General features: G+C 50.9%; 1 protein-coding gene across 1 annotated transcript in view; it reads right to left on the bottom strand.

Moving 5' to 3' along the window:
• Positions 1 to 6,306: 6,306 nt before the first annotated feature.
• The window catches only part of LOC308484155 (leucine-rich repeat and fibronectin type III domain-containing protein 1-like protein), a 78,906-nt gene continuing 61,944 nt past the window's right edge, over positions 6,307 to 23,268 (bottom strand). Inside the window, exons 4-6 of the mRNA XM_081018817.1 lie at positions 16,051 to 16,172; positions 7,749 to 7,910; positions 6,307 to 6,632 (exon numbers count right to left, since the gene is read on the bottom strand). Of these exons, the coding sequence (XP_080874943.1) occupies positions 16,105 to 16,172 (68 nt within the window). The 3' untranslated portion in view covers positions 6,307 to 6,632; positions 7,749 to 7,910; positions 16,051 to 16,104. The remainder of the gene's footprint in view (positions 6,633 to 7,748; positions 7,911 to 16,050; positions 16,173 to 23,268) is intronic.

Here is a 23,268-nt window from a genome sequence, read left to right on the forward strand (position 1 = left end):
TTTTATCATGTTTTTGATACTCTGTTGGAAGCCACCCAGAGTGGCTATGGAAACCCAGCCAGATGGGCAGGGTATAAATAAATAAATTTCATCATCAGGGCCCTGCAGGATCTGATTTCTTTCCGCAGGGCCTGCAAGACAGAGTTGTTCCGACTGGCCTTTAGCTTGGAATCAACTTGATCCCCTGCCCCTCTTTCCTTTTCCCTTTCTCCTTCTGTGATGGAACTCCTATTTGGGGACTTCCCTGGCTTTTTTCTGGCCCACGTAGGACCAGTCTGGATAGTTGGCCTTGGCCAAGACTTGACGTTTTCATCCCCAAAAAAGCTTTTGATTTGAGTTTCTGCTGAAATGAGGCTGCATTTTAATGTTGTATTTTAATCTTGTTTTTAAGTTGTATTTCAATCAATTGTTGAACCTGGTGTCAGCTGCCCTGAGCCCGATCTTGGCTGGGGAGGGCGGGGTATAAATAAAAATTATTATTATCATCATCACCATCATCATCAAATCATAGAGTTAAAAGGGACCCCATGGGTCATCTAGCCCAACCCCCTGAAACGCAAGAATATTTTTGCCCAGCGGGGGACTCGAACCCCCAACCTTGTGACTGAGAGTCTCACGCTCTACTGACTGAGCTCATAAAGTCCTGTGCACATTTTTTATAAGCCAACCCATGAAACCCCCTTCCCGAACCGCCGTGTACTTCTCCCAGCCTGGGCGCTGCTTTTCAGCAGCCGAGCTGAAACCTGGCAGAAGGGATTTTTTTACTATTTGTCAGAGCCCTCCATTACATTTATTATTTGTTTAAAGCTTGCTTTATAGAGGCTGGCTCTGATGCAACCGCTCCGTTGCAGCGCTGCCTTTGGGGACTGGCTAGAAAACCAAATAAATGATGGGCCACCTTAACTCCTGACACCGGGGAGGGGGGAGAGGAGGAAATGGGGGCAGCAGAAAACCCAGAGACTTTTCCTTGCCTTTCCACCACGCTGGAACCATCACGCCTGTCAGCCCAGCTAATTCATCCAGACTGCTTGCGTTTCAAAGCCAACCAAGTCGAAGGAGGGCTGCCACCTCTGGGAACCCCCCTCTCCCGCTCCCCACAGACCCCCTGGGGCTCTCCACCTGTCACGGCAAAGCTTTCTGTGGGGCTCCAGCCCCCATAGCTGCTCTGTTGCCTTAGAATCACAAAGTCAGAAGCGGAATCAGTGCGGGGGGAGGATGCAACTTCAATGCCCAGAGCAGGAATTATCCTTCAAAACATCACGGGGTAGTAAGAGCCTAAAAGGGCCTGTGGACAACTTGGCGTGCGGTCCGTGCCAGGAAAACTCAGCCCCGGGTTCAAAATTCTGCGCAGAAGGAAAGAAAGCAAAGTCTCCGTGGTGGGGAGAGGAAGAGAATCTGGATGCTGTATTTACAAAAGCTCTGGTTTTCCCAGTAGTGATGTATGGAAGCGAGAGCTGGACCATAAAGAAGGCTGATAGCTGAAGAATGGTTGCTTTTGAATTCTGGTGCTGGAGGAGACTCTTGAGAGTCCCATGGACTGCAAGAAGATCAAACCTCTCCATTCTTAAGGAAATCAACCCTGAGTGCTCACTGGAAGGGCAGATCCTGAAGCTGAGGCTCCAAGACTTTGGCCACCTCATGAGAAGAGAAGACTCCCTGGAAAAGACCCTGAGGTTGGGAAAGATGGAGGGCACAAGGAGACGGGGACGACAGAGGACGAGATGGTTGGACAGTGTTCTCGAAGCTGCCAGCATGAGTTTGACCAAACTGCGGGAGGCAGTGGAAGACAGGAGTGCCTGGCGTGCTCTGGTCCAGGGGGTCACCAAGAGGCCGACACGACTAAACAACAACAACAACCATTTATTCTACTTCTCTTTCCTCCCACTGCGTAATTCTCTCTGCTTCCACTAATCTTGGGGAGACGTGATTGCCAGCAGGGTTTGTCTCCACTTGGGGAAAACATGTTTACGTAGTTCCCCCTTCCTACATCTCCCATTTTTCTCCAGAGAGAAGAGGCAGCTGGATTAGGCCAAGTTTCCCTCCGCCCATCCCAGTACCCTGTTTGTAGTGATCAGGTGGGATTGCTATGAGGAATTATAAAAAAATATTGAGCAGGCCATTTGTGTCAGCAATGAAAGCATTGCGTTGACTAGGTTTGAGCCATTTTGATATGATTTCTGATCAACCCACGCCTCTGCATCTCTGTCCTATTTCTTTGCCTGACAGGCATGTATAAGCATTCTAAACACAGGCCAGTTGCTTCATCAGGCATCCTGGATCATAAATATGATAGTTAGCTTTGATGTAGCTATTGTTAGCTTTCTTAATCTTAGGGCCAGGAAGAGAGTTCACAAAGAGATGGTAAATACTACCCATCCTTCCTCTCCTGTTTATTGCTGTTTGTGACCTCTGGAGTTTCCTAAAAGCATTCTTCCTTGCTTCCTCTTTTATTTACTCTGAATTACATATGCATGCTCAAGTAGGAAATAGCTTCTTTGTAGTTAAAATAATTTCTTCTGATCTGACTTGGTCCCACGTGAGGTTTTTGAAATGCTCAGAGGAAATCTGATTGGTTCTTAAGAACACTGTGTAAAAAGTTCTTTTGTGAATAAAATGACCTGGGCCAAGGGGTAGAGAGAAATTATTCAAAGTGTTGGTGCTGACCTTTAAAGCCCTAAACGGCCTCGGTCCAGTATATCTGAAGAAGGAGCGTCTCCACCCCCATCGTTCAGCTCAGACACTGAGGTCCAGAGCTGAGGGCCTTCTGGCGGTTCCCTCCCTGTGAGAAGCCAAGTTACAGGGAACCAGGCAGAGGGCCTTCTCGGTGGTGGCACCCGCCCTGTGGAATGCCCTCCCACCAGATGTCAAAGAGAAGAACAACTATCAGACTTTTAGAAGACATCAGAAGGCAGCCCTCTTTAGGGAAGCTTTTAATATTTGATGCATTATTGTATTTTAGTGTTTTGTTGGGAGCCGCCCAGAGTGGCTGGGGAAACCCAACCAGATTGGCGGGATATAAACAATAAATTATTATTATTATTATTATTATTATTATTATTATTATTGGCACCTCCTCCCAGAGTCTTGCTGCTCAAGCCTCATGTGTATTCTATTAATCAGAGTCCAATCCTTCCTTGTTTTGGGAACGCTACACTGTTGTTGCCAGAAGAGTCCTTCAGGATCACAGATCCTCCCAAGTGTCCCGATTTCCCTGGGACAGTCCCCGGAATTACAGAAGCCATCCCGGTTTCTGATTTGACCCCAGACTGTCTCTCTTGCCCTTTCAGAGGGACGTCCCTATTTTTTGTCCGAGAAATCTCAGAGAGGCTGCAATAGGAACTCTCTTATTTTCACCCGAGGAATGTTGGAGAGGATGGGCTCATTCCAAGGCCCCATCTAGTCCAGCGTTCTCTTTGCACACTGGCTAACCAGAGGCCTGTGGGAAACCAGCAAGCAGAATTTGAACGCAAGACTCCATGCCTGCAGCTTCCAGCAACTGGCATTCGGTTGGTAGAGCATGAGACTCTCAATCTCAGGGTCCTGGGTTTGAGTCTCAGGTTGGGGAAAAGATTGCTGCATTGCAGGACGAGATGATTCTCGTGGCCCCTTTCCAACTCTACAAATCTGTGATTCTGTAGAGTTGAGAAGCACTGCTGCCTTCTAGGCAAAACGTAGCCATTGTGGCTAGTAGTAGCCAACGATAGCCCTCTCCTCCATGAATTTTTCCATTCTTCTGTTAAAGTCACTTGAGGAATGTGGAGAAAGGCATTGTAGGGGAGTGACTAAGGGGTTAAGAGACACTTTATGAGGTTGACAGTGGTACCTTGGGTCTCAAACGCCTTGGTTCCCAAAAGCCAAAGTAAGTGTTCTGGTTTTCCGAACTTTTTCGGAAGCCAAACAACTTTTTCGGAAGTTGGCTATTGTTTCCGGGGTGCCTGCACCAAGCAGAAGCCGTGCCTTGGTTTCTGAACATTTAGGAAGTTAAACGGACTTCCAGAACGGAAGTTATCTAGTTATCACTAGTTATCTCCCGCTTGGACTATTTCAATGGGCTCTAGGTGGGGCTACCTTTGAAGGTGACTCGGTAACTACAACTAATCCAGAATGCGGCAGCTAGACTGGTGACTGGGAGTGGCCGCCGAGACCACATAACACCGGTCCTGAAAGACCTACCGTATTTTTCGCTCCATAGGACGCACTTTTCCCCTCCAAAAATGAAGGGGAAATGTGTGTGCATCCTATGGAGTGAATGCAGGCTTTCGCAGAGCCCTCTCGCTCTCCAGGCTTCAGGCAGCTATCCGCAGACCTTCGGAGCGCTCCCCCAGCCCGCAAGCTCCGGGAGTGGCGGAAAGGCTGTGCAACCTTGCCTCCGCTCCCGGACCTTCCGGCTTCCCCCACCCCAGCCCCGCGGCTAAAAACGAAGCCGCGCGCAGCCTGGAGAGCTGGATAGGTTGTGCGCGGCTAAAGAGGAAGCCAAGACAGCCAACGGGATGGATTCCGCTGGCTGTCTTGGTTTCTTTGCTCTTTGGGGCTGTGGGGGAATTTTTTTTTTCTTTATCCCCCCCCCCTAAAAACTAGGTGCGCCCTATGGTCTGGTGTGCCCTATGGAGCGAAAAATATGGTACATTGGCTCCCAGGACGTTTCCAAGCACAATTCAAAGTCTTGGTGCTAACCTTGAAAGCCCTAAATGGCCTCGGTCCTGTATCCCTGAAGGAGTGTCTCCACCCTCATCATTCTGCCTGGACACTGAGATCTAGCGCCGAGGGCCTTCTGGCGGTTCCCTCCCTGCAAGAAGTGAGGTTACAGGGAACCAGGCAGAGGGCCTTCTCGGTAGTGGCACCCACCCTGTGGAATGCCCTCCCAGCAGATGTCAAGGCAATAAACTACTATTTTACTTTTAAAAGACACCTGACGGCGGCTCTATTTAGGGAAGTCTTTAATGTCTGATACTGTATTGTTTTTGATATTTGGTTGGAAGCCGCCCAGACTGGCTGGGAAACCCCAGCCAGATGGGCGGGGTATAAATAATAAATTATTATTATTATTAAGTTTGGCGCTTTTGCTTTTGCTATCTATTTTGCATTTTTGTTTTAGACGCTTTTTCTGTTCATTTGTTTTTGTGACTGTGTGGAACCCAATTGAACTACTAATTGACTGAATCTGCGATTGTGGAAATGGATAAAAAAGCCCCCCATCCAAACAACGACTATCATCAGCGCAGGTAAGAAAAAGAATTATTTTTAATTTTTATCATCTACAATACTACCTTATTTATTTTATAGTACAGTACATTGATTATTGCTTTCGTTTTATGGATTGATGGTCTCGTTAGATAATAAAATTCATGTTAGATTGCTGTTTTGGGGGCTGTTTTTAAAAGTCTGGAATGGATTAATCCGTTTTGCACTACTTTCTATGGGAAAGCACACCTTGGCTTTGGAATGGACTTGTGGAACGGATTAAGTTTGAGAACCAAGGTACCACTGTACAGACGTATACAGCGTGCTTTGTCACATGGCCAAATGGGGGTGTGGCCTCCTGCAATGAACCCGCCCCCATTTTAGTTACATGCACAGGGCTGCAGTGTTTGGGAAACTTAGGAGGCAGGGACGGAGGATGCCATTTTTGTGGGCAGTGCAAACTTTTTGCTGATTTGGTTCTCCTTTTATTGCCAGGCTTGAGCCAACGGAGTTTGGGGGGGTCATTATTAAGAAACAGTTCAGTTCATGTTATCCTTTACTCATTCTGGAAAGAAGTATAGCTGTCAACTTACAGATTTGAAAATAAGGGACCAGCAGCCTCGAAAATAAGGGATCAGCAGCCAAAATAAGGGATTTTCCAAGGGGCACAGGTATGTTCAACTTCTGAGCCCCTCCGAGCCAAAGGCAGAAAGCCCAGCCAGCAGCCAAACGAAGCCTCAAGCGGTGGTTCCCACAGCGCAGCAACCCGGCAAAGGGGATGCAGCAAGGAAAACCACCGTCACCTCTCCGCTGGGAAGTGCTGAGCAAAGGCGAGTCCCCAGGCAACGCGGCCGATTTGATCGGCACAAGGCATGCAAGCTCCACCCCCAGTCGTTCTTAGACTCCTTATTGGGTGAGCAACGCAGCCAAGCAACACAGTTGGAGCCTCCCTCCTCCCTGGCCGGCAGAGAGGGAGGGAGAGGAGCTGCTTCCTTTGAAACCCGGGAAATTTAAGGGACATAATCAATAAGGGACAGCAGCTGGACACAGCGCTGGGATAAGGGACTTTCCCGCCAAATAAGGGACAGTTGACAGCTATGGAAAGAAGCCACACAGACACAGACAGACACCCCTTTTTAGGGAGCTTCCCGGTGCCACCCCGTCCGTCGCTGGTTTCCAACTCTGTTTATTAGAAAATTGCAGAACACGGTTTAGAAAAACGGGAGCGAGCTTCATAGAAAAGAAAAGCGGGGGTCCACGAGTGAGAATCCAGTAGAAACAGCACATGGGTGAGACCTTGGCAAGCATGGAGCGCAACTCTCCCACGCCGCGGGAGGCGTGAAGGAGGGTCCGGGGCAGGGGCTGCTGTCCCCACCCCTCAAATTGTGATGGGCAGCACCATTGTGATGGGAGAGAGAGCGGAGGAGTGATGTGCAGTCCGGAAATTCAACCTGGGGAGGGAGAGAAAATAGGAAAAGGCCTTTAGATCCCGCGACGCTCTGAAATGCGGGCAAAAGTCACGGAAAGCAATTTTTGGGAGGCAAGATGAAAATCTTCCCCTATAAGAATCTGGGCTCTCCCTCTCTCCTATAGAGGAGATGCAATGAAGCTGAATGCTGAAATATTCAGGACAGATAGCACAAAGGAATTCTTTGCGGAGCACATAGTTGAACTATGGAACTCATTGCCACCGGAGGCAGTGACGGCCACCGGCCTGGATAGCTTTAGAAGAGAATTAGACATGTTCATAGAGGAGGCAGCTATGCTTCTGAACACGAGTTGTGGGAGAGTGTGGGATGTGTGGGATGTGAAACACAAGAGCAGTCAAGTACAGCCAAGAGAGGACAAAGGGACTGTCTCTTTATGAGATGGTTTCCAGGTGTATGTTACTTTTCTAAGCAAAGTCTGCCATCTGATTGTGAACAGAATGTGAGTAAATTCTTTTTTATACTTTTATAGAAGACTGTGTCGTGTCTTATCTTTTATGAGGGAATAAGGGGAAAATACCAGAACAGTTATTCTAGAGGCTTTAGCGAGCCTGAGCTAACGCATCCGCTGTCAGTTTAAAAAGGGGAATGTTACTCTGCTAAATTGTGAACTTGCTTATACTCTAGGAAGGTTGTACTTGCCTGCTCTTGTGTTTCACATCGCACAAAACCATGCAATGAAACCATTAAAAAGTTAAATAACAAGTTTGTTCATAAGGGAGCCGTTCCACTCCCTTTTTTGTTTCGGTCACCCTTTTCTGAACCTTTGCCAACTCCACAATATCCTTTTTGAGATGAGGCGACCAGAACGTTGCCCTCTGTATTATTTTGGGCAATCACCAGCCCCCGAGGCATTGTGGGAAAAGAAACATGCCACGTAGCACAAGATGGCCGACAGAATTGTCAAAGCAGCCCCCGTGCTTTCTACCCACAATGCCATGGGGTGATGGAACTCCTGGGGCATTGAGTTCGGGGCAGGCTTCGCACTCGGCACCCAAATTACCATTCTGTGTTGCACGGCTGCAGAATCACAGAGAACCCAGGCAAACCGATGGGGCTGAAAACGGGACCTGAACTCACCTCCCAGCCTCTTTGCGTGGCCCCCCCTGGCAGCCCCAGCTCAGCCCCCGATCCGGTCCACGAAGGCAGGACTTTGCTCCTGCTGCTGATTCGCTGCCTGGCGAGAGGCCGGGAGGTTGGAGGGACGCGCAGGAGGGGTGAGCTGCAAGTCCCAGCTCCGATCTGAGGAAAGAAAAAGAGAGAGTGGTTGTTTTAAATCTGGGAGTGGGGTGGTTTAAGTCCCCCTGGGAGACCGTTCCTCGAAAGCCATGTGCCCAGAACTAGCTACATCATCATCATCATCATCATCATCATCATTTATTATTTGTACCCCGCCCATCTGGCTGGGCTTCCCCAGCCACTCTGGGTGGCTTCCAACCAAATATTAAAATACAGTAATACATCAAACATTAAAAGCTTCCCTAAACAGGGCTGCCTTCAGATGTCTTCTAAAAGTTTGGTAGTTGTTCTTCTCTTTGACATCTTGTGGGAGGGCGTTCCACAGGGTGGGTGCCACCACCGAGAAGGCCCTCTGCCTGGTTCCCTGTAGCTTTGCTTCTCACGAGGGAACCGCCAGAAGGCCCTTGGAGCTGGACCTCAATGTCCAGGCAAAACGATGGGGGTGGAGACACTCCTTCAGGTATACTGGGCTTTTGAGGCCATTTAGGGCTTTCAAGGTCAGCACCAACACTTTGAATTGTGCTTGGAAACGTCCTGGGAGCCAATGTAGGTCTTTCAGGACTGGTTTTATGTGGTCTCGGTGGCCACTCCCAGTCACCAGTCTAGCTGCCACATTCTGGATTAGTTGCAGTTTCCAGGTCACCTTCAAAGGTAGCCCCACATAGAGCACATTGCAGTAGTCCAAGCAGGAGATTACCAGAGCATGCACCACTCTGGCCAGACAGTCCACAGGCAGGGAGGGTCTAATCCTGCATACCAGATGGAGCTGATAAACAGCTGCCCTGGACACAGAATTGACCTGCACCTCCATGGACAGCTGTGAGTCCAAAATGACTCCCAGGCTGCGCACCTGGTCCTTCAGGGACACAGTTGCCCCATTCAGGACCAGGGAGTCCCCCACACCTGCCTGCCCCCTGTCCCCCAAAAACAGTACTTCTGACTTGTCAGGACTCAACCTCAATCTGTTACTCCTCGGTTAGGGAAAGGCACTTGGCACATGTCCGGAGTTGCCTTAGAAATGTAGAGTCGGACGGGACCCCCAAAGTCATCTAGACCAACCCTTTGCCGTTCAGCAATCGCAGTTGAAGATTTCCTGACAACTCGTTGAATTCTACTGTTCTGTGATTTGTTTGATTTGCTTCAACAAAATCTTTGAAAAATCAATGGATATATTTTTACAAAATCGTTTCCCCGCAAAGGATTCTGGGAACTGCAGTTTACCCCCCACAGCGCTATGGTTCCCACCCTTAACAAAACTAGAATTCCCAGGATTCTTGGAAGGAAAAACGATATGCTTTAAAAGCCATCCCATGCCAGCCTCAATGCAGTTTAGCTTTTAACGTGTTCTTCTCTCACGAGGCTCTCTTCTGTTATTTGGGTTATATGGGTAAGATTTAATAAAAAATACTTTTTTCCTTTTCCTTTTAAAGGCCCAAAGGCAGGAGCAGGAAAAGAGCTGCCTGGAGGCAAGCTTGAAACCAGCCCTGGTCTTCCATCCCTCTGCGAATACAGATGGCTGAAACCTTTTCCATGCCTGCTATATTCAATTACCCTGCAATAACCCGTCCGCTATTGATTTAGAAGCCAAGAGCAGGGTTGGTCTGGGCACTAAAACTCATATATATATGAGCAGCGAGCACAATTCTCCACGTACTCTTCTTCATGTGGACAAAATGATGTCACCGATGCACAACGGGGGGGGGGGGGGTGTCAGCAGCAGCAGCAGCCTGCTAGGGGAAAAGAAACCCTGAAGCTTGCAGAAGTACAATGGATGGATGGCAGCTAACAGATTGAGGTTGAATCCTGACAAGACAGAAGTACTGTTTTGGGGGGGCAGGGGGCGGGCTGGTGTGGAGGACTCCCTGGTCCTGAATGGGGCAACTGTGGCCCTGAAGGACCAGGTGCGCAGCCTGGGAGTCATTCTGGACTCACAGCTGTCCATGGAGGCGCAGGTCAATTCTGTGTCAAGGGCAGCTGTCTCCCAGCTCCATCTGGAGCACAGAATGAGACTCTCCCTGCTCGCAGAATGTCTCGCCAGAGTGGTGCATGCTCTAGTTATCTCCCGCTTGGACTACTGCAATGCACTCTACATGGGGCTACCTTAGAGGGTGACCCGGAAACTGCAACTAATCCAGAATGTGGCAGCTAGACTGGTGACTGGGAGCGGCCACCGGGACCACATAACACCGGTTCTGAGAGATCTGCATTGGCTCCCAGGACGTTTCCGAGCACAATTCAAAGTGTTGGTGCTGACCTTTAAAGCCCTAAACGGCCTCGGTCCAGTATACCTGAAGGAGCGTCTCCATCCCCATCGTTCTGCCCAGACACTGAGGTCCAGCGCCGAGGGCCTTCTGGCGGTTCCCTCCCTGCGAGAAGTGAGGTTACAGGGAACCAGGCAGAGGGCCTTCTCGGTGGTGGCGCCCGCCCTGTGGAACATCCGCCCTTCAGATGTGAAGGAAATAAGCAGCTATCTTACCTTTAAAAGACATCTGAAGGCAGCCCTGTTTAGGGAAGTTTTTAATATTTAATGCTGTATTGTTTTAAAACTTGATTGGGAGCCGCCCAGAGTGGCTGGGGAAACTCAGCCAGATGGGCAGGGTATAAATAAATTATTATTGTTGTTGTTGTTGTTGTTGTTGTTGTTGTTAGAAAAGCATATTTTAGAGGGAGGAAACTGGGGGGTGGGGAGACCCTATAAATTAGGGGTAAGCAAACTAAGGCCTGGGAACCAGATGTGGCCCAATCGCCTTCTCAATCCAGGCCGTGGAAGGTCCGGGAATCGGCATGTTTTTACATGTGAAGAATGTGTCCTTTTATTTAAAATGCATCTCTGGGTTATTTGTGGGGCATAGGAATTCGTTCTTTTTCTCTCCAAAATTTAGTATGGCCCTCCACAAGGTCTCAGGGACAGTGGACCGGCCCCCTGCTGAAAAAGTTTTCTGACCCCTGCCCAAGAGGCTCAGTGGTTTAGACCACAGCGCCACCCGTGTCCCTCTACAGTGGTACCTCGGGTTACATACGCTTCAGGTTACAGGACACCGCTAACCCAGAAATAGTGCTTCAGGATAAGCACTTTGCTTCAGGATGAGAACAGAAATTGTGCTCCGGCAGCGGCGCAGCAGCAGGAGGCCCCATTAGCTGAAGTAGTGCTTCAGGTTAAGAACAGTTTCAGGTTAAGGACGGACCTCCAGAACGAATTAAGTTCTTAACCTGAGGTACCGCTGTATCTCAAAATACCCGAAGGACTGTCACATGGAAAACAGACACAAACCAATGGATTCAGATGAGAAAGGAGATTCTGACTACGCTATAGGAATGACTTTCTGCCATCCGCTCGACGCTCAAACACCCTCGGAAAGTGGAAGACTCTCTTTCCCTGGAGATTTTTAAACAAGAGGTTTCATGTCCGACTGCCAGGGATTATTTAGCTCCGATTCCTGCGTCGCAGGGGGGCTGGACTAGATGACCCTCGGGCCCCCCCAACTCGGCAGTTCTAGGATTCCAAAATGCATTATCAGCAGCAGCAGCAGCAGCTGCAGACTGCACGACCCTTTAGTCTGCATGCACAGACATGCCCCACTCTGAAATTCAACTTCGGCAGGCTCCAGGGGACTTGATATTGTTAAGAGAAGCGCTGAGATATTGCAAATGGAAACGTCGGCAACTCGATTTGGGTTGTGGATGCTGTTGTTCCAAAGAACTTTATTGGATTTCCCCCAGCTATGGGTAAATCCAGATTAAATTGGCGGAGAGGGAAAGAAGCAGCATTGTCTATTATTATTGTTTTATTGCATTTCTGTCCCAACTTTTTTTCCGAGTAGCTCAAGGTGGTTTAACGTGGTTCTCCCTCTCCTCATTTTATCCCCACAACACCCCTGCGAGGTAGACTGGACTGAGAGGCATCAGCTGGACCAAGGTGGTGAATTTCATGGCTGAGAGGGTGGGATTTGAATCCTGGCCTCCCATGTCCTAGTCCAGGGGTCAGCAAACTTTTTCAGTCCACTGTCCCTCAGAGCTTGTGGGGGGCCAGACTATATTTTTTTTGGGGGGGGGGATGAACGAATTTCACCTTTGACTGGACTTAACCATCCAGGGGTCCTTTACCTTTACCTTTTATTTTAAGATATCTGTAGATATTGATGTTCCTCTGGCAGACAGATGTTGCAGGTTTGTGTGGCACATTCTAGCGTAGGATTCCAGTACCATACCCTCCAACATTTCTCCGATGAAAATAGGGACATCCTAATGGAAAGCGGGGTATTCCCGGATCAAATCAGAAACCAGGAAGGCATCTGCAAATCTGGAACTGTCCCTGGAAAATAGGGACACGTGGTGGGTTTGGTACGATCTAGTTGAGATTCCTGCATTGCCAGGGGTTGGTCTGGATGGCTTTTGGGGGTCCCTAAGAACTCTTCAAATCTGTGATTCTGTTCCTAGATGGGCCGCTGGCCTAATTCATCAGCCTTTGCTTAGGTGCCTAGGATACTGTGGCTGTTTATAACAGGGGTCAGCAACCGTTTTCAGCTGTGGGCCAGTCCACCGACCCTCAGACCATGTGGTGGGCTGGACTATATTTTGGAGAGAAAAAATGAACGAATTCCTATGCCCCACAAATAACCCAGAGATGCATTTTAAAGAAAAGGACACATTCTACTCATGTAAAAACACGCTGATTCCTGGACTGTCCGTGGGCTGGATTTAGAAGGCGATTGGGCCAGATCCGGCCCCCGGGCCTTAGTTTGCCTACCCATGTCCTAGTTCAGCAAGGTTTATTGGCCATGGGCTGGATCACTCCCATGGCAATCGTTCATGGGCCGGACCGGTGCAGCGCGACGCCGGAAATCGCGTCTGCGCATGTTGATGGTGCCGGAAATCGCTTCTGCGCATGCCCAGACTGTGAAAATCGCACCTGCACAGAAGCGAGTTTCGGCGTCTGGACATGCGCAGATGCGATTTCCAGCGCCGCTCGGTGAGTCCCCACACCACACTGGGCCGGTTTAGCGCAGTGCGCGGGGGACTTGCCGAGCGGGCGACTCGGTTCGGGGGTGGCTCGGGGGCCAGTAAAATGGTCTTCGTGGGCCGCATCTGGTCCATGGGCCACACATTGCAAACCCCTGTCCTAGTCCAACGATCTGACCACTGCAACACAGAGGCGGTTTTTTTGTTGCCCAGAATAGCAAAACCCTTGCGCACTTGGGGAATATCCATCCCATTAAAAATTAAAAAAACTCATCTGTAGAGAATTTACCCCCCTCCCCAGGACAAATGCAACTCACCCCAACAAATGGGGTTAGACAAAACAACCCTTTGGGTTCCTTCCAACTCTACGATTCTGTGATTCTATGGCATTACTAAAAATAGACACATTTACTGGGGGGGAAACATGGACTGTTCCTAATAAATGCATTTGGAAGATGGACGGAATAAGGCTTGGGGGGACAGCTTCTATTGTTAAATTTATGAGGCTCAGGCATAGCTGTCAACTTACAGATTTGAAAATAAGGGACCAGCAGCCTCAAAAATAAGGGATCAGCAGCCAAAATAAGGGATTTTCAGAGCACAGGTACGTTCAACTTCTGAGCCCCTCCGAGCCAAAGGCAGAAAGCCCAGCTAGAGGCCAAACGAAGCCTCAAGCGGTGGTTCCCACAGCGCAGCAACCCGGCAAAGGGGATGCAGCAAGGAAAACCACCATCACCTCTCCGCTGGGAAGCGCTGAGCAAAGGCGAGTCCCCAGGCAACATGGCCGATTTGATCGGCACAAGGCATGCAAGCTCCACCCCCCAGTCGTTCTTAGACTCCTTATTGGGTGAGCAACACAGTCAAGCAACACAGTTGGAGCCTCCCTCCTCCCTGGCCGGCAGGGAGGGAGGGAGAGGAGCTGCTTCCTTTGAAACCCGGGAAATTTAAGGGACATCATCAATATGATCACCTGGGCCAAAACAAACAAGATGAATTTTAACAGGGAGAAATGTAAAGTATTGCACTTGGGCAAAAAAAATGAGAGGCACAAATACAAGATGGGTGACACCTGGCTTGAGAGCAGTACATGTGAAAAGGATCTAGGAGTCTTGGTTGACCACAAACTTGACATGAGCCAACAGTGTGACGCGGCAGCTAAAAAAGCCAATGCAATTCTGGGCTGCATCAATAGGAGTATAGCATCTAGATCAAGGGAAGTAATAGTGCCACTGTATTCTGCTCTGGTCAGACCTCACCTGGAGTACTGTGTCCAGTTCTGGGCACCACAGTTCAAGAAGGACACTGACAAACTGGAACGTATCCAGAGGAGGGCAACCAAAATGGTCAAAGGCCTGGAAACGATGCCTTATGAGGAACGGCTAAGGGAGCTGGGCATGTTTAGCCTGGAGAAGAGGAGGTTAAGGGGTGATATGATAGCCATGTTCAAATATATAAAAGGATGTCACATAGAGGAGGGAGAAAGGTAGTTTTCTGCTGCTCCAGAGAAGCGGACATGGAGCAATGGATCCAAACTACAAGAAAGAAGATTCCACCTAAACATTAGGAAGAACTTCCTGACAGTGAGAACTGTTCGACAGTGGAATTTGCTGCCAAGGAGTGTGGTGGAGTCTCCTTCTTTGGAGGTCTTTAAGCAGAGGCTTGACAACCATATGTCAGGAGTGCTCTGATGGTGTTTCCTGCTTGGCAGGGGGTTGGACTCGATGGCCCTTGTGGTCTCTTCCAACTCTAGGATTCTATGATTCTATGATTCTAATAAGGGACAGCAGCGGGACACGGCGCTGGGATAAGGGAGTTTCCTGCCAAATAATGGACAGTTGACAGCTATGGGCTCAGGCTACTGCGAAAATGGATGGACATAGGAAGCAGAAATAGGATTTGGGCCCGTGGAAGAAAAAGACCACCCCAGCCATGGGGAACATCATTAGAACATAGAGGAAGAGTCTACACTATGGGATCAGATGAATGGACCATCTAGTCAAGCCTCCTGTTCTCACAGTGGCCAAATACCCCTAAGAACCGAGGGATCCAGATAGACTGTGTCGAGACCTGGAGGTTCCATACGAAACTAAGAAGAGTCTGCTTGCAAGCGCAGGCCAAAGGCCCACCTAGTCCAGCCTCCTGTTCCCACAGTGGCCAACCAGATGCCCCAATGGGAAACCCACAGGATTCGAACACAAGACCCTCTTCCCCTCCTGTGGCTTCTGGCAACAGGGATGCAGAAGCATCGCTGCTTCTGACCATGGAAGCAGAGAACAGCCGTCCTGGCAAGCAGGGTGGATAAAAATCATTTTTTAAAAAAAATAAAACATTGTATTTTTAACAAAAATTAATCAGATTTTAAAAAAATTTTAAAAGTATTTTTTAATTTTAATCCGATTTTTTTTATCCGTGTTTTTTTTTAAAAAAAAACACGGATTTTTAAAATAAAAGGCTTTTGGAGGAAAAAATCTTTCTAAAGATCGTTTTCTATTTAAGTTCCATTGTAGTCCAAAGGCTATTCATCAGGAAATCAGGATTTGTTTTAAGTTTTCCTTGTGTGCTTAAAACTCAGTCTAAGGTGTGTGTTTTTAAAACCACCTCAGTTAACAAACATGGATACATACACTATAATGCTATTGCTTTAGTTAAATGTTTAAGTTATTAAGGAAATGGTTGTTTTTCTCCTTCCGATAAAGTACAGCACTAAAGTTTTCCAAATAGAAACAGTTAACTTATTAAATCTCGCCATAATTTCCTAATTATCTGGTCTACGTATTTCTAATCGTATAACCGAATCAGTAATTTTTGATAGAGCCGTAAAAATTACTCTGAAAATTTATTGTTCCTTCATCTGGTTGTAAATATTAAGATTATACCAGCAAGAATGAGTCTGTAAAGAAAAAGAAAAAAGATTTAAATCAAGCCTTACTGACTAGTGATTTAAAACGTGATTTAAATCAATTTGATTTAAATCGATTTGATTTAAATCAAATCCACCCTGCTTAGCCTTTGATAGTAGCCTCTCTTCCTCCATGGATTTGTTTGATCCTCTTTTTAAGCCGCCCAGGTTGGTGGCTATAGCTGTCTCCTGTGGCAATGAGTTCCGCAGTTCAACTACGCTCTGCAATATTCCTCTGCAGTGGCGGATGGGATGTGGGTAAAGAGAGAAGAAAGAACTTCCCACCTCAGGCTCCGGTCTGGCCATGCCTTGTTCCCACTGGGGGCCCCCAAACAGAGCTCAGATCTTGACATCCGTCCATTCGCCGCCATTCTTCCTCTCGCCAGCAGGTGGAATCAGCTGGGGATCTGCAGAGAACAGAGACAACCGGGGGGGGGGGGGCGTGTTAGTGGAGAAGCCTTGGGTGCCCCCCCCACTTTGAAGGGTACACCCGCTCCTCTGATGGGCGCCAGGCAGGTCTGCATGCTGGACTTGCAGCTTCTCCCCCTTTGCACGGTAAAAGAAACAGCACCTGATGAACTTCTGCCTGCCTTACAGCCATTAAAGATTCAAGAGAGCTCTTCAAGCCAGAAAGCCACGCAAACATCAAGTTTCTGGTCCATAAGTCCCGGGGATCTCTTCCCCCTCGTCTATCCTTCTCACTTCTTCCATCCCCAGCCAAAGAATCACATCCCATTTTCTCTCTGCCCCCACCCCAATTCTACACTTTGCAACAATTTCAATCAGCTCCAATCAGCTCCAATTTTCATTAAGCTGCCTTGGCTGGGATGGGACGATATGGGATTGGGGGGGCAACTCCCATCTCTTGCAGGGGCGCAATTAGTGCCAGCACTGTCCGTTAAGAGTCTGGGTGTAATCTTCGACACCTCCCTCTCTATGGAGGCGCAGATTGCAGCTATAACAAAGGCGGCATTTTTTCATCTCCGCCAAGCTAAGCAGTTGGCTCCTTACCTCTCTCGCCCTGACCTAGCCACTGTGATCCACGTGACGGTCACCTCCAGACTGGATTATTGTAACTCGCTCTACGTGGGGCTGCCCTTGAGACTGACCCAGAAACTCCAGCGGGTGCAGAATGCCGCGGCGAGACTCCTCACAGGGTCCCTGCCATGGGAGCACATTCACCCGGTGCTATACCAGCTGCATTGGCTCCCGGTGGAGTACAGGATCAGATTTAAGGTGTTGGTTTTAACCTTTAAAGCCCTATATGGCCTAGGACCCTCGTACCTATGGGACCGCCTCTCCTGGTATGTCCCACGGAGCACCTTACGGTCTTCAAACAAAAACACCTTGGAGGTCCCAGGCCACAGGGAGGTTAGGCTGGCCTCAACTAGAGCCAGGGCTTTTTCAGCTGTGGCTCCGACCTGGTGGAACACTTGTCTCAAGAGACCAGGGCCCTGTGGGACTTGACATCTTTCCGCAGGGCCTGCAAGACAGAGCTGTTCCACCAGGCCTTTGGTCAGGGCACAGCCTAACCCCCCTCCTTTGGCAATCTTTGCAGAGCTCTGGCCCAGTGGTTACCATCAGTTTGATTTGAGTTAATTTTATAATGAATGATTTTGCTATGTTGTACTATTTTATTGTTGTTAGCCGCCCTGATTCTGGCTTCGGCTGGGGAGGGCGGGATATAAATTTATTATTATTATTATTATTATTATTATTATTATTATTATTATTATTGTCAGAGCTGCTTCCAGATCCTAGCTCACAGAGGATCACGCTAGCCAGCGATCATTAAATAAAAGTCTTTATTGAGTTACAGTTTCCATTCTCAAGCTGCTGCGTGCAACTCTACGTCTCATGGTTAGATCGGCGAAGCTCCATCTGAGTCTCCGCCCCTTGTACACCAACTTAATATCCTAGCCTTGCTCCACCTTTTCCGCCTGACTGTTCTTCTCTGGGTCCCTCTGCCCCCCGGGGTCTCTACCTTCCGGGATTCCTCTGACGCTGACGCTGACCCCCCTGACTCTTCTCCCTCCTTTCGGCGGGCTTTAGGACCTGGCTCCCTTTCCGGGCTGCCTACTGCGCCACCTTCCTGTGCATTTGAACTTGGCACGCGCGCCCAACCTTCCACCTTCCGTCTGACCGTTTCTTCGCTCCCCGATGGAGGTGTGGCCACTCCTGACTCGTGCCCTCCCCCCTGTTGTGAGCTGCCAGCGCTTGATCCCTGGCGCCCTTCCTCTTCCCTGCTCTCTGGCGGTGACGCTGGTCCTGATTTCCAACTGCTCCCCTCTGAGTCCCCTCTGGCTCTATCTTCCTGGGGTGTCCCCCTAGGCTCCCCCCTTGCCCTGGCCACTGGTGCTCCTTTCTGTGAATCTTCTGATTCACTGGAAAGACTCGGAGATCTCGGGTCGTCGTCATCGCTCATCTTTTCTTCTGCCTCCTCTCCCTCGCTCTCTGTTTCCTCCCTTGCCCTTGCCTCTGCTCCTGAACCCCTGACATCCATCCCCCCCTCTAAGCCCCCTCTTCCCCCCTCCCCTCCTTCCGGTGCGGGATCTGGGTGCTGCCGTGTCAGGGGGACAAATGTCGGATACAGTTCGCTTCCCGTGGCGGGCCGCCATCCGAAGTCTTCCGGTTCTTCCTCCCTGCTCTCGTTGACGACGGTCACCTCCGCTTCCATCTCTGTGCCGCCGTGCTCGAAACCCGGGTCGTCCCCGAAAACGTCCATGTCCGTCTCTCCCTCGTTGCCTTCTGGAGACGTTGCTCGTCCTGGACCCTCCAGCCACCTTCTGCGGAACTGCTCCTCTGGTCGATCATCCCACCAATACGAGGGTTCTGAAGCAGATCCCGAGGGTGACCCCTCCGGGGAACGGGCGTCTCGTGTCGGTTCCTCGTCCGAGTCGAACCCCCGGAACGTGCTGGCTGAAAGCGTGGGCGTGAAAAGCCAGTCGTCGAAAAAGTCTGCTGGCGTTGGCCTATGTGGGAAGAGGGCATGAAACTCTTCTTTGAGCAGAGGTTCGTCTAAAGCGTAGCCCGGCACCCAGCTGTTGGCACTGGCCGGGGTGCCCTCCTTGGCGAGAAGGTATTCTACCCCCTCTTCCCCCCATCTGGAGTCCAAAATCTCCGTGACTTCGTTGAAGCGCTCCTCCTGTGCCACTCCCCCTTGCCCGGTTCTCTCTCGGAGCGGACCCGGTGCCGTTCCTGGTTCCTGAAACCTGTGAGGTGCCTTGTAGGGAGTGAGCACCGATCTGTGGAACACCGGATGCATTCTGGAACCCTCCGGAAGAGCCAGCCTGAAAGCCACCGGGTTGACCCGTTCGTCGACTTGGTAGGGCCCCAGTTGTTTATGCCCTAGTTTCTTCTTCGCCAACGACCTGGCCGGCACTGCGTGGGCTGCTAACCAGACCCAGTCTCCCACATGGATCTCTTCGCCAACCCTTCTGTGTTTGTCCGCTTGTACCTTGTATGCGTGTTTAGCCAGCTCCAAGTGCCGCCGCAGCTGATCGTGGACCTCCTGCAACTCCGACGCGAACGCATCTGCTGTCTGCGGCTCCCCCTCCCCCATTCTTTCCAGTCCCGGGAAGGTTCTGGGGTGCCTCCCGTTGTTGGCGAAGAACGGCGTGACCCCCGTGGACACGTGCTTCGTGTTGTTGTAGGCGAACTCGGCGAGAGGCAGGTAATCCACCCACGTCGCAGGCTGTTGATTCGCATAACATCTCAGGTACTGCTGCATGATGGCATTGACCCGCTCCGCTTGCCCGTTGGTCTGCGGGTGTCTAGCCGACGCCAGGTTGATCTTGACGTTCAGGAAGCCCATCAGCCTCTGCCAGAAGTTCGAGATGAACTGTCGCCCTCGGTCGGACAGAATAGACCGCGGCAGACCGTGAACCTTGAACACGTGGTCTATGAACAGTTTGGCGGTTTGTTCCGCCGTGGCCACCTTCGCACACGGAATGAAATGTGCCATCTTGGAGAACAAGTCCACCACCACCAGCACAGCCGTCTTTCCCCTCGAGCTGGGCAGATCCGTGACAAAGTCCAGGGCCACTCTCTCCCATGGTTCGAACGGAGTTTGCAGCGGTTCCAGCAGTCCGGCCGGCGGTCTGTGCACTGGTTTGGCCCTCTGGCAGGTGTCACACCTCGCCACGTAGTCCGCGACTTCCCCTCTCATTCCGGGCCACCAGAAGTCTCTGGCTACTAATTCCACCGTCTTCTCCTTGCCAAAGTGCCCGGCAGTGGGCGCGTCGTGCAGCTGCTGCAGTACCTTGGCGCGAAGTTCGTCTCCCGGCACGTAGATGGCCCCTTTACGGATGAGCAAACCATCTCGCAGCTGGAACTCGTCGGTCGCTGCCGTGCCCCTGTGCACCTCTGCCATCTTTGCTTGCGCGAAGGAGTCATCCTGCAACGCTCGTCGCACCGCATCCAGGTCAACTGTCGCCGCCGCGCACGCCCACACTGTCGGTGCGAAGATGTGCATGGCGGCCGCTGGCGTTGCCTCCTCTAGATACTGTGGCTTACGGGAGAGAGCATCCGCCATGATGTTGGTGTCCCCCGGGACATACTCTATTCGGAAGTCGAAATTCGCAAAGAACTCAGCCCAACGTATCTGCCTCTGGTTCAGGAACTGTGCCGTGCGCCAGTGCTCTAGATTCTTGTGGTCCGTGCAGACCTGCACCGTGTGCTTGGCGCCGATCAGGAAGTGCCTCCACGCTTTGAACGCTGCATGAATGGCCAGCAACTCCCTGTCCCAGATGGTGTAGTTCTGTTCGGACTTGCTGAGCTTCCTTGAGTAAAACGCTCCCGGCCTCCAAACCCCCTGCGGGTCTTTCTGCAGCAGGACTGCTCCCACGGCTCTGTCCGAAGCGTCTGTCTCCACCCTCATCGGCCTGCTGGGGTTGACATGAAGCAGCTGCTCTTCCGACGCGAAGAGACGCTTGAGTGCCTGAAAGGACTGCTCCGCCTGCTCTGTCCAGATGAACTTCTTTTTCTTGGAGCTGAGTGTGTCCGTGATGGCCGCTGTCTCCATCGCAAAGCCTTTGATAAACTTGCGATAGAAGTTCGCGAAGCCGACAAACCGTTGGACCTCCTTCCGGTTGCGTGGGCTTTTCCAATCCAACACTGCTCGGACCTTGGCGCTGTCCATGGCGAGCCCGTTATCAGACAACTTGTAGCCCAGGAAATCCACCTCCGTCACGTCGAATTGGCACTTCTCCAGCTTGGCGTAAAGCCTATGTTGCTGTAGCCTGCTCAGCACTTCCTTGACGTGTCTGTCATGCTCCTGCTGCGATTCCGAAAAGATCAGGATGTCATCCAAGAAACAGACGCACGTCTTGTAGAGGAGCCCCGCCAACACGTGATGCATGAAAGCTTGAAAAACGTGGGAGCCATTTTGCAATCCAAAAGGCATAACTCTATATTCGTAGGTGCCCAGGGGCGTGAACATGGCTGTCTTCCACTCATCTCCCTCCCGCATGCGAATGAGGTTGTATGCCCCTCGCAGGTCCAACTTGGTGAACACTCTGCCCTTCCGTACCTTTGCGAGGAGGTCGTCGATTCGGGGCATGGGGAAGTCCGATGGCTTGGTCACACTGTTCAAGATGCGAAAGTCCACTACAAGTCTTTTTTGGGGCGTGTCCCGCTTCTTAACAAAGAATACCGGACTGCCCCCCGCTGCCTTGGACTCTCGGATGAAACCGCGCTCCAAATTATGATCTATGAACTCTTTGAGTTCCTGCAGTTCGTCCTCAGACATGGAATACAGCTTCCCTTTGGGCAGCGCCGCCCCCGGCAGCAGGTCAATTTTGCAGTCATATGGTCTGTGGGGGGGTAGCCTGTCTGCCTCCTTCTCGCAGAAAACCTCCAAAAATTCTGCGTACTTGTGGGGAACCGCTTGCAGCGTGCCTAGCTGCAGCTGCGACTCCTCTTCCCCTCCTTCCTGCCTGGGCACGATGCAGTGTTCAGCGCAAAAGGAAGAGCCGAAGGTCAGCTGCCTCTGGTACCAAGCCAGCGTCGGGCTGTGCTTGTCCAGCCAACTCATGCCCAATACAATGGGCGTGTCCGATAGTTGAGTGACATTGAAGCTGATGATTTCCCTGTGATTCCCAAGTCGCATCACCATTGGTGGCGTCTGCTTCACCACTTGCCCCCCTAGCAGCTCCCTGCCATCCACCGTGACAACCTGCAGGGGCAGCGTGGCAGGCAGCAACTGTATAGCGTGCCGGTCGACAAAGTCCTGCCCTATAAAGTCCGCATTGCTTCCGGAGTCAATGGTGATTGGCACGTCCATGGTGATTCCATTGGGCAGCTGGAGCGACGCGGTGAGCCTCACTACCGGTTTGGGCGGGAGGGGGTCCATGGGCTGTACAATCTCTGGGGACTGCTTCACTGACACGTCTGGTTGGGCCCCAGTGCCTCTTCCTCCAACCAGACTCCGTCGTTTCCCTGCTGTGGTTGTCCTTGCTGCGTTGCTGCAGTTACCATTGCTGAGGCTGCAGTGTGCTTGTGGAGCCTCTGGGGACACTCTTTCGCCATATGCTGTGGATCATCGCAGATGTAACACTTCCTGTTCCCTCTAGGAGGCTTCGCTTTCACTGCTGCCGGTGCTAGGGCTCTGGCTGCTGACTGAGCCCTTGCACCTCCAACCTCCATAGGTTCCGCTCCTCCTCCTGGCGGAGGCGTGGATTGCGCACGCGCTGCTTCTCTGGGAAGGAAGGAGGAGCCCCTGGCTGGTTCGCGCCCTCCACGCCCTTCGTCCCTGCTCCACGGACGTCCTTCCAGCCGCACCCCCACCGCCAGCGCCCTCTGAACGATCTCCTGCGTGGTCCGGGGTCTCTCCCCCCTCGCAATTTCATCTTTAACCGAGCCGTGCAATCCCTCCCAAAACAGGTCTCTTACAGGAGCCGAATCTCTGTCCCATTCCAGGGCACTGACCAAAGCGAAAAAGCGGGCATGGTACTGCCTTACGCTGGCCCTCCCTTGCTTCAGTCCATGTATCTGCTGCCGAGCAAGATCCACGTCAATGCTTGATAAAAAGCACCCATCCATCGCTTTAATAAAGGCATCCGCATTCTGGAGCGCCGGATCCTTATCTCTCCACAAATTGCGCAGCCATGCTTTAGCATCTCCACGCAAATGGGACATGATGAATCCCACCTTCTCTTGCTCATCTCTAAAGTCTTTGTTCAGCAGTTGCAGTGCACACATTACATCTGCTCTAAAGTTGGGGTACTGTTGCAAATTCCCATCGAAGTGAGAGACCAGACCGCCTGTTCGTCTCCCCAACCCAATCCCCTCCGGTTTGGGTGTCAGTTGCCCTTGCTTCGTAAGCACTTCCAACCTGACCTGGAGATCCCTGTAGGCGGCAGCTGCGTCCTCCTCTCTCTTCCTGGATGCAAGAGCCTCGGCATTCAGTCGTGTCACTGCTTCTCTGAGTTCCGCTATCTGCTGTTCGGCCGTCATGTTGTCTGCCGTTCGTGAGCTCGCTAGTAGGCACCCGCTTTCTCTCCT

This window comes from Podarcis pityusensis (assembly GCF_964106645.2).
Source record: "Podarcis pityusensis genome assembly, chromosome: 8".
In the NCBI taxonomy this organism is placed as follows: domain Eukaryota; kingdom Metazoa; phylum Chordata; class Lepidosauria; order Squamata; family Lacertidae; genus Podarcis; species Podarcis pityusensis.